The following is an 11782-nucleotide window of genomic DNA, read 5'->3' on the forward strand; positions in this document are numbered from 1 at the left end:
AGAGTAATACACTAAAGTCTCCAGTGTTTGTGTTCTTTTCACACATGCTTTTTATTTCAACTTATGAGGTATATTTTCACTGTCATTGGCAGCTGTTGGTCTGTTTATGCTGTTGTACAAAAAAAATGGTGTTGCTTTCATTTTATAGATAACACTGGATGTATTAGTTGAAATGGGACACAAAGAATTGAAGGAAATTGGAATTAATGCTTATGGCCATAGGCATAAAATCATTAAAGGAGTTGAAAGACTCATTTCTGGACAGCAAGGTATGTACTTGTTTGAAATTACTAGGTGACACTGCCTTTATAGAATCTGATTTTATAAATGCTTTAGATTATTCCAAATTGTATCTCACTAAAAAGAATTGATAGTAGCACTTGTCCTAGAAAATGGAACTTCAAATTATAAGAATGTCTTCTGAGTTGAAACATAAGCACTTGTATTTGTGCTGAGAATTATTGTGAATCTTGACTTTCAGTTCTCAAATTTTTTTTGATTACTGTTTTGTGTTTACTTAAGTGAAGTGTAGCTCTAGTGCAAAATGGTATGTGCTGTTCCATTGGGTTCTGCAAAAGAATACTCTGTTTGCTCTCTTAGAAAGCCAGCTGGAATTCTTATATATACTTTAAAAATAGAGTTGGTGTTCTTCCAGTGAATGAAAATTAACATAATTGCTTTGTTTAGCAGCTTCAGCTTCTATTGAAGTTTATGCTAAAGCCTCTTTATTTGTGCAGCACTTGTTGATACCAGCACAGTCCTGGGAACAGTATGCTTCATTTAACTATGGCTGCATAAGAGACAAAAAATGAAACCTTTTTTTCCTCCTTGTCTCACTGAAACATCACTTACTCTTGTTTTGCTGTGTTCCATAGAAATTGAATAAATTAGTTAGAATTGGTAGGATTTTTTTTCCCCCTTGAGACAAAATCTGTGAATTCTCATTCTAAAATCTGCACTCCATAGTAATGAGAGAGTCACTCTCCAAAGCTCTAAATTATTTTTTGCTCCTTAGAACAGTATCGACCAACCCTTAAGATAATCTTTTTCCTAGTGATGAAGTATCTAATTAATTTTCATAATTTTCTCTTAATTGTCCCATGGTTTTTGACAGACTCACTGAGTATTTTAGATAGAAGTTACTTTTAAGGTGTCATTTCAGCCTCATGTCCTGTTTGAGTTCTAAGTTTACACAACCAGTGATACTGATTTTGCCTTTCAAGTAGGACTGATGTATTTTTGAACATGTGTGTATTTGTACATATTTTAATATGTCTGTATATAGACAGAATGTCAAACATCTCAATCCTTCACCACTCCCACCCTCATTCTTTCTAGACTCTTGCTGTCTTGCCATCAAAGATCTGACATTTTTATTTCTAACATTAACTACAGACCTAAGTACTTAAACTGAATATTTCAGCAGGTAGTTTTTGGTTTTTTGGTGGGTTTGGATTTGGTTTTTTTTTTGTTATTCTGGAGTGTGTTTTGGGGCAGGGAGGATTGATTGTTGTTCGGTTGTTTTGTCAGTTTTCTGTATCTTGCCATTGTGCTCTTGCACTTGAGTATGTTTGCATTGGTATTTTGGCATCTCTTCTGAGCATGGTATAGCCATTATTTTGATGTCAGTAGGGCTTTTGTGGAAGAGCTTTATTTTGGTGCTTTCTTGCCAGTGTTTCTTGCTCCTGAACACTACTCCAGTTGTACACTCCTAACATGAGGCTCCTGACTGTGGATGAATCTGTAATTTCCCTTTCCTCACATGATTCCTTTTAGAGAGATCATGACAGACCCAATGTCTAACTCTGGTCACCTGCTAGTTGTCTGGGAAGGCCATGGATAAAAAGACACCTAATAGACACTGTTTTTGTATTCTTACGTTCAGTAATTCTATTCCCATTACTTGCCAGTTCTGACTGACATCTGTATGTAAATTGACAATGGATTCTGCATAAAATTCCAATTTTTATTTTTTTTTTATATTTGAATGATAGAGAAGTTTCCTTTAAGCATTCAGTATCTTTCAAGTATTCAATATCAGGCTCAGGCCTTTTAGATTTTCTTTTGTCAACTCGTTATATGCTTTTATGCTAACTCTTGTTCATGATGCCACGGCTGTCAGTAGTCATGGACACTGTACAGGGACAGGTTGCTCACTGTTTCACTGTCTAGAGTTGAAATGAACTCTTAAGTAAGCAACTGCTTACATATTGTTTCCCTGTCATGTACATTAACAAACAGACAAATGGGTTAGTGTTTCTGAAATGTGTATTCTTGGTGAGAGAATGATTGATCAGTATCCACAGATCAATTAAAATGATTGCCATTGACCTGCATCCAGACCCAGCTGCTGTGTTACTTATGGCATTTACAGGGTATGCATGGTAATGTATGGGTAGAGGTTTTAAACAGAAATGCTGAAAAAGTTTATTTGAAACTAAGGAAATTATTGGGGGGATCACACTTTGACATCTGCAAAAATTTATGTGGCTGATGGAAGGCAATTAAAGTCACTGGTAATCACTGCCTTCCTTAGCAGGTAACCTTTCATCTTGTAAACTGAGTTTTAAGAAAACAGTCCTTTTAAAAATTAAAGTCTTTTACCGGTTATCATTCCAAAAAAGCAGTTTCTGAAACTGTTCTTGTGTTTTGTTACATTCACAGGACTTAACCCATACCTGACTCTAAATACTTCAGGTAGTGGAACTATTCTCATAGATCTTTCCACTGAAGATAAGGAATTTCAATCAGTAGAAGAAGAGGTATGCCTTTCATTGTAGTCTCTCAGTATTTTTGATATTTCTACAAAAGAATTAGATAAAGAAGTATTACTAGACAATTTAACAGTGCAATAAACATCTCTGAGCTTAAGAAAAACTTGCGTAAGGATACTTCATATTCCAAACTTTGACTGCACCACTTATCTGTGCTCATTACATCCATAATTTTTTTCTTGCTTATGTTATTACTGCTTGTAGTATTTTTAAAGTATCAACTATGTCAAAAAGCTCTTTGATACAATGTATAAATTCTATGCTACCAATTGCCTGTCTGTTATATTAATACAAGAGTTTTAAGTCACTTCTTTCCAAAGTGTCATAATCACACAGGACAAAATTCCAATGAAACAATATTCTAAATAGGTTAGTGACAATCTTTTTCGATTTGAAAACTATTCGAGATGTGGGGTTTTTAAAAAACATATCTTCATGTGCATCCACAGAATCTGTCATTACTTAAGTTAGTCATTCCTTAAAATTTCTTGTATGATTTTTAAGACAGAATTTGTTCTTTTGATCAATTGACTGTTTGAAGGATATGTTTTGAATGTGTACCGAAACAAAGTGATTCTCCTTAAAATTCTCAATCTTCAGATGCAGAGTACTGTACGAGAGCACAGAGATGGAGGACATGCTGGCGGAGTCTTCAACAGATACAACATCTTAAAGGTAGGTGTGGCATTTTTATGGTCAATGGCTATACCTTTAGAGCTTGACTGAAAATAAAATGTCTATCAGAGGTTCTATATTTGTTTGATAAGCTTCATAATGTGATGAGATGTGCCATTCTGAGACATGCACAGGAAAAAGATAGTCTTCCAGGGGAGTTCAAAGTATAAGATTATATGGAAAAACTGCTTATGGGTTAATGGTCATTAAAAAATTTTATGATAAATTGACATAGAAAGACCTCACAGAAAACTGCAATGTTTGAAGAAAAAGATAGAAGGTGTTACAGGAATACAAAGGAAGAGTTAAAAACAGCAAGAAGTGAAAGCAAAGTTCTTGAAGCCTGGAAGTAAGAGTACCTATTTTGGCTTGATTTAATGACAATGAAGCTTAAAGCACCAGGTAGTAGACATCTCTGCTTTAAATAATTTAGTGGAATTTTGGTTTGCATTATTTTTTCACGTGAAGAAATGGTCATTTTCATTAAAATACAGAGATTTTTGATTTGCAAGTAAGTGCTACTAAGTTTTATTGTGAACTGATGTTATGGTTTCCCCAGTAGAACTGGTATGCTGTATCTGAACACCTAAGGCTTTGACAATGCCCAGCATACCTCTGCAGAGAGTACATAATGTACTCTCTTTTAAAATGTTCTAGAAGTCTTCATGTAAGACACTTCTTAATTTACTAGATGATCTTTTTACTAGTGGTTTGGCATCACGCTGTGTTTGGAGTGATCCTCAAGTAGGATTGTGACTAAGCCTGCTAAATTGAAATTAAGAGGTATTGCTCAACAGATGTTTGAAATTGATTCTTAATTAAGCATATATTTATGATTTACTTAAATTATGCTACAACAATGAACTTCAGCATAAGTTGAAAATTTGTGTTTCTTTGAGTTCTAAAGAAAGTATTCTTGTTTAAGTGGCAGTGTAAGTGTACTGTGGTATAGTTGCTGTAAGTTAAACACGTGTGAAGTAAAGCAGCCAAGTTTTCAGTTTCAGGGCAGAACTTACATTTTGACTGTTTCAGATTCAGAAAGTGTGCAACAAAAAACTGTGGGAAAGATATACTCACAGGAGGAAAGAGGTCTCTGAAGAGAATCATAACCATGCTAATGAAAGGATGCTGTTTCATGGTGAGATACTGAAATGCACCTTATTAATTTGTTTTACAATCAACACTCTTTATTGGAGGGTTTCTACTGACTCAAAGTAAATTTTCCTAGTGGAAATAGGTTCTAGGTTTTGCATGAATTTTATGTGAACAAGTGTTTGTATATTTCACAGTAAGAACATAAAACACATTGCATCTTTCTTCTGAAATTTGCATCTCCTTAACTCTCCCTAAAGGAGACTTCAAATTTCTAAGTGAAAACATTTTAGCAATTATGAATGGAGATTAAGGGGTGTGCCTCCTCCTTGGTTAAGTTACCAATTCAGTTTTATTGGCTGTATGATTAAAATGATTAAGGGTCAAAATTTATTCTGCAATGGGTTGTTTTGTGGTAGGAATTTCTTGTTTTTATAATTTGAGAATTTAGTTCCTGTTCATCATTCCAGAAAAGATAGCTTATAATTACCAAATTAAAGCCAATTGAAAGCTCACTTGTGCACAATTATATAGTTTGTCCTGATGAGCAAATTAAGCAAGCTCACCGTACATCCTTACAATGAAAGCCGCATAGTTCCCAGCATAATACATTACTATTGGAAACAGCAATGCCACAGTAATTAACTGCTTGCCCAAACTCATAGGTATCTAAATCCTGTCTTTTGACTGAGGTCTGTACCCCTGGAAGAGGAAATTGCCCCTTAATGGAATTACCTGATTTAAAGGAGAGTCTTTTAAATTAGATAATAACAAAATTATCCCTGGAACAAAGCAATTAATGCCTTATGAGTGTTCTTTGTTTTTAAGACTTTTTAAAGGGTTAACATACATTTTTAACGATGTATGCCACTTGCAGAAGATGACCAGCAATTGTCAGAGTTTTCTCTCATTCTCATCTGGAACGTTGTTCTACTTCATATACAGTTTAATCATATTTAGGCTGGAGGATGAGGCTTTGGATTATTTTCACTATAATTCCCAACATAATTCTGAAATGCCATGTTCTCATAGAACAGCTTTTCTCTAAAGGTGCTTTCATATTTCTGTATACTGTCATAAAAATCCTTACTAAAAAAAAAAAATAACTTTTTGTGAAAATTAATGGGTATCAGGTGTCTTGAGATGCAGAATCCAACCATTTTGAGCAGATTATTCTTTAAGGCTAAATTTTATGACCACTGCAAGTAAATAAATACGGGTTTACATTTACTGCTTTTTAAATGCCATCTACTTAGTTTTAGGAAGAAGATGGGATTTGTGTAGCAATACTTTCAGTGAATCTTGGTTGGAATGGAGCTCTGCCAGAGGGAGTGCAGCAGATTCATAGAGCCTTCTCTTGCAGCAAGAGTTGTCTCAGATACTATCCTTTGTAAATCTTTGTTAAAAATACACACTTAAGAGCTACTGTCATTTGTATAATACCTCTAGCAAAGTGACTGTGTAAATCTGAAGTCAGAATTTCTGGAGACTGATTTCTTTGTATATGTAGAAAAAAATGCACAAAAAATGTTGGGAATGCATGATTGAATTGTGACACATACAAAAATCTGTATACTGTATTTTCAGTATTTTACTTCCTTTCTCTTAGGCTCCCCATTTGTGAACGCAATTATTCACAAAGGCTTTGATGAGAGACATGCCTATATAGGTGGCATGTTTGGAGCTGGGATTTATTTTGCTGAAAATTCTTCCAAAAGCAATCAATATGTGTATGGAATTGGAGGTGGCACTGGATGTCCAATTCACAAAGATAGATCTTGTTATGTTTGCCACAGGTAAGTCATTCAAAAGAATCTGATTTTGCCTTTGTATATTGTGTCTATAGACTTATCAAGTCAGCAGAATGTTTCTCTGAAGAAAGATTTGCTTGGTAACCAAACCTTCTCAGCACTCTCTATGTGCTGGACCTAATAGAAACTTTCAGAAAACTTTGATATTTAAGTCTTTACCTTTAACCATCTTCAGTGCCTTTAAGCAAACCTTTGCCCTTAACTTACTGTAAAAATCAAACAGGTAGCCAGAGAGTGAAGAATATCTGCTAGATGCTTGTGTGAAAGATGCAGCAATGTGAGGGTTTAGTCCATGGCCTGTTACAGAGAAAGGAGAAATTCAGTTCTATTCAGATGCTGTATTTCTTGAGGATGTACTTTGTAACAGCCCCCACATCACTGCTGCTTCACATACTTCACAAATACAGATGTAGATTTGTGGATGCTCTACCACTAATTGAGTTCTTAAATCCACTTGTCTGCAGAACACCTGTTATGTCTTATTGACACCATCAGTTCAGAATAAAGTTATTGTTACTTCATGGACTTAATTGTGGTAGTGGCTATGTTTTCAGCCAGGAGAACATTTTGTGTGTTTGTGTGCATACTGTTTTACATTGGTATCACAGGGATAAGGTCAGTCTTCCAGTTTCCTTCCTCAAGTCTCTGCCCCTTTTTATATTGCTTACTCTTTTCTGGCACTCTGAAATAGAATAATCTTCTGGGGAGTTATAGAGGATATCAGTCTCCTAATGCTTTCCAAAGTTTCGAATAAGATTTTTAATTTGTCTTGGGTGAAGAGTTAGAAAAGCAAAAGTTTTGGCTGAAATGGTACATAACATTGGTCTACAAAAATGCTGAGATTTCATTGCCATTGCAGTAGTACATATGTAAAGAAGTAAGTACTCTTGTTCCATCTTTTTATGATGAAAATAACATAACAATAACTGACAGATGCTAGTATGAGGTATTTCGTGTTGACCTAGACTTTGCATTGTCCTTGATGTTGATTTGGCTGTTGTGTTCTAACATCAGATTTGTACCTAAGTGAATTATGTTATTAGTATGAGTGATGGGGGGGGACCCTCAAAACTTTTTAAAACAAACAATTTTTTAAAAAGACATGAAAAGGTAGTGACAATCTCCAAGTACATTGTTAAGCATGCTGTTTCCGGTAATTAAGATAACATTTTTTGACGTTACTACCACACCTGTCCTCAGACTAAAGAGCTTTTCCAAAGGGAATGTAACTATTGTCTTTCAAAACAGAACTTCAGAATTTTGTGAATTACAAAGTGACTAAAGTGGCTTTAAAATTCAATTGTTCTCCTCAAGCAAAAGTTTCATTACAAAGATAGTCTTTCTGGTGCTTCATAAGCGTTTTGTATTCATGGTCCTTTTTCCCTTTTAACCCAGGCAATTGCTGTTTTGTCGTGTAACGCTGGGGAAGTCTTTCCTGCAGTTCAGTGCTATGAAAATGGCTCATTCTCCCCCAGGACACCACTCAGTTACTGGGCGACCCAGTGTAAATGGATTGGCATTGGCAGAATATGTCATTTACCGAGGGGAGCAGGTAAAGAGCTTTTTTGTTTGGTTCTTCAGACTTTCTTTTTAAAGAGATGTACTGTGTCGAGGTGTACTTCCTACTTTTGAGGTGCTAGGACTTGCTTTTGTCTTAACACAAACTTCAGGTGTGGTTGCAAGATGAAAGGATTCGTGTTTCCTGAATGCTCCGGGCATTTTACTTTTGACATTTTGCCTTTGTTTCTTTGCCATAAATAGTTTTTCCCATTTCTAGCAAACATTCTGAATTTATCCACAAAATGAAATCATAGTAAAGAATGTGTGTGTCATTCTTTCAGGCTTATCCAGAATACTTGATTACTTACCAGATTATGAAACCTGAAGCCACCACTGAAGCTTAAGACAAATTACTTGTGGGAAACCATAAGACTTTGGATGCAAAGATACCAGTGGCTGCCATCCTGTTAATTACAAGTTGTTGAAAAACTTTCATCTGCAGGTGGTGTGGTAGCAAATGTGAACAAAATATACCATTTTTGACTTGATAAAGCTTTAATAATGTACAGTATGTTTTTCTAAAATTTCAGAAATGTCCTCTTTTTCAGCACTTTAACAGATACCATTCCAGGCATAAACTGGGGTTTGGCTGTACTAAATTATAAGCAACAATTAACTTGAAACGATGGTTTTATACAATACTCCGTTGAAATTTAACAGAAATTATAATGCTCTATACAGGAACTCATTTTACTAATATTGTGTTCTTTAAAACACTGCATTTACACTGAAAATGTTTTCATTTGTAAAACTGTAAATAAGAGCTTTTGTACTAGCCTGGTATTTATTTACATTGCTTTGTAATATAAGTGTTTTAGAACTGCAATCTTGTACAAAATGTTTTTTCCAGATGTTGGTTTCTTCATCTGTGTTTTCTCGTGCACGATAGATTTGAAAAACCAATTTTTTTTCAGGGTTTATCACTTACTTGTGAGGGAGACAGCAAATTTTATCTGAAGAGATAAAGTTTAGAAATATCCAGCTTTAGACTGAATACGCAAATCTTTGTTCTGTGTTTTTATTTATGCAATATACATTCCTGAAAATGACAGGCTATGAAAATAGAATGTTCCAGCTGAATACTAAAGTGTTTTTCCACCTACTTCCTAGAGTTGCATATTTTATTTCTGTAAAATGTCTGCTGAAGTTTTTATTTAACTATAGGTATAGTTAACCTGTGTCCTCACTTCAGGGCTAGTAGACCTTGCAAGTTACAGTTTTAGTAAATTATTTTCTTTGAATGTAGTTGGAAAATTAACCTCAAGGAGGTCTTTCTTGAGTTCCTCTTGCTTACATTTAAGCTGGGAAGTTAAATAGTTTATTCCTAATACGAGGGCAAACAACTTGGCCTTTTTTGTATGCTTATTTTGGTAAATTATCTACCTGTTGGTGCCCTTGGGATATGAGTATTACAAGGTGGAAATGTTAAAAACCATCCTGTCATCTCCTATGTTTCTTCCATGTTAACATTGAAGCTGTAGTGGAAGCAGATGTGTAGAAGCGTGTTCATCTGCAGTGTTTTTGGCTGAGTGGATCTGGTCAAGATGCAAGGTTCCTCTCCCTGTGCTCCACTGGCTGGGCAAGGAGTGTGTAAGCAGGATGAGCAGCCCTTCCACAGCAGCAGCTGCCTTCGGTAGCCCAGTTAAAACCGTTTGGGTGGAAGAAGAGTACATAAAAGGTACAACCCGTTGTTCAAGTCTCGTTTGGGGTTGCTGAATGCACCGATCAGTTCCGTCAGCCCTGTGATAGCTCTCTTGTGTATTCTGTTTATCTTCCATCTGCAGTTTTTACCTACATATTTCAAAAATATGTAAATACAAATCATAGTTCATTTGGGGTTAAAGTGGTTACAAGTATATTTTAGTTGTTTTATATTTCTAGATACAGGACACTCTCCCAGAAGACAATTTGTTTGCAGGGCATGTTATCATACCATGGTTTTAAATGTAGTAACTGCTCAAGATAATGGACGTCTTGCTGATGTGGTGGTTATGTGATTATGCTCTATGTAAAAATGTATTGAACCTTACCCAGTTATTTGGGGAATCTGAATAAAAAGATTGCATAACTCTTGCAGAAAGAAATATTGGCAATGAATAAAAAAGGCTTTGATTTTTAGGTACTTTCTCCCAGCATGTTGCCTGTTCCTTAGGTATAGTAATGCTGGAATTGGTGTTCATGCAAAATCTGTTAAGTATGTTTAAAACTATGTTATTGCTGTAATGCTTCATTCTCTATGAATGATCACTTAAAGTCTTGTAAAATATTGTGGTATGATAGCATTTTAAGTGGTACCACAATGTTGGTTTTGTCTGCTTGGGGATTTTTTGAGCTGTTTTTTTGCATGACATACCTTGCACTCTGAAGATGGAAGCTGTAATGATTTGATAATACTGACTATTGAGGTGAACCTTTAATCTCTTGTGCAATTAGTTCTGCTTTACTCATCTTGAAGTGTCTTTACATGTACTGTATAACATTCCATATCCATTTAACACTAAATAAATTTAATTCACTGGTTTTCTGGTAGCATGGGAGTAATTACAAATGTAGTGTGTCAACCAATTGTTTTAAATGTAAGCATGCACAATACTATAACAAACTACATCATTGGAGGGGAAATTAATTGCATCAAATAGAAAAGATTTTAATGTGGATAAAAACTGTAAATACTGTGGAAGCTTGTACTTTGGTATATAGCTAACAGCTTTAGCTACCAGTGAAAATGTTTTAATAATAAATCTAAAGTAAGCTTCAATTTATGCATTTAAAACATGCATTTTATGGTCCAAAACTGAAAAAGCAAACTGCCTTACTTTGGTTTTGTAAAATAAAAAGTAACCTGAAAATTCTTACCTTTCAGGTAACTGCATAGGTAGCAGTATGATACATACATGGCCAGCAACACAAGTATTGTTTAGATTACTTGTAGTATTGCAGTAAGTAAATAATCCTATTTCAGTAGGACCACTTACATGGTAGGAGGTTTCAAAAACCAAACTTGTATAGAAGATTTAGATACGAGCACTAGAGGGCAGGAAAGCAAATGTTTAGTAAGATAGAGGGTGATGAAACTTTAAAGTATTTTAGTACAGCTTAGAAAAACGTTTCTGAAAATTCTACCAATCTAAATTGTAAAAAATCAGAATTTAACTTTCCATTCCACATTAGTGTTTTTAAAAAGTATAAAAACAGCTGCAGCTAAGCAAATTGAAAATGCTAGGGTGTTTTCTTAAAAACTTTATTTATTACTTAGACCTTAGTCCTTAGAAATTAAAAAATAATTTGGCCAGACTCTTCTGTCATATATAACTGAAAAAATTAAGCTTATCTGTACAATGCATGTTCCAGAGATATCTTGGCACTAGTTTTGAATGGAAGTAACTATGTATAAAAGGAGTTGTCCCTGTCTTTTCTACCCTGAATTTGCTCATTAAACACCATTCTGTGTGTGTATATATGAGTGCACCCACTTGCTCAGTCTCACTCACTTTGTTCATGTAAGAAGCTGAGAAAAAGTTTAAAAAGTGACTTTTCTATTGTCGGTGAGAGTGCTGCAGCCTAGGAGCCATTTTACTTTTTTCTGCCCATCTCCTGAACTTAAAGTAATAAAGAGTTTTTCTGTTTTGCTGGAAACAACAGAATCCCATGAGTGGCTTGCCTTCTGCCTTCCAGTAAAAAAAATGTAAAGTCTTGATTTGTACTCATCTAATGCAACAGTGCAGCAAAAACTCCTTTATCACCTTCAGTGAACTGGAAAATCAGACTGACTGAGGTCTGCCCCTCTGTGGTTCTTGGAGCTGTGCTTTTCCTGCATCCGCTGAAGTTGCAGTAGGAGGTGGAGATAGTGTCAGCAAGGGAGGTGCTATA

General features: G+C 35.1%; 1 protein-coding gene across 1 annotated transcript in view; it reads left to right on the top strand.

Annotated features, from left to right (window-relative positions):
• The window catches only part of TNKS2 (tankyrase 2), a 32957-nt gene extending 21406 nt beyond the window's left edge, over positions 1–11551 (top strand). The window contains exons 22-28 of the mRNA XM_026851487.1: positions 149–269; positions 2665–2762; positions 3375–3449; positions 4482–4587; positions 6151–6337; positions 7748–7904; positions 8194–11551. Of these exons, the coding sequence (XP_026707288.1) occupies positions 149–269; positions 2665–2762; positions 3375–3449; positions 4482–4587; positions 6151–6337; positions 7748–7904; positions 8194–8256 (807 nt within the window). The 3' untranslated portion in view covers positions 8257–11551. The remainder of the gene's footprint in view (positions 1–148; positions 270–2664; positions 2763–3374; positions 3450–4481; positions 4588–6150; positions 6338–7747; positions 7905–8193) is intronic.
• Positions 11552–11782: the final 231 nt, after the last annotated feature.

Source organism: Athene cunicularia (genome assembly GCF_003259725.1).
Source record: "Athene cunicularia isolate RWA chromosome 6 unlocalized genomic scaffold, athCun1 chr6_part1, whole genome shotgun sequence".
NCBI lineage: Eukaryota > Metazoa > Chordata > Aves > Strigiformes > Strigidae > Athene > Athene cunicularia.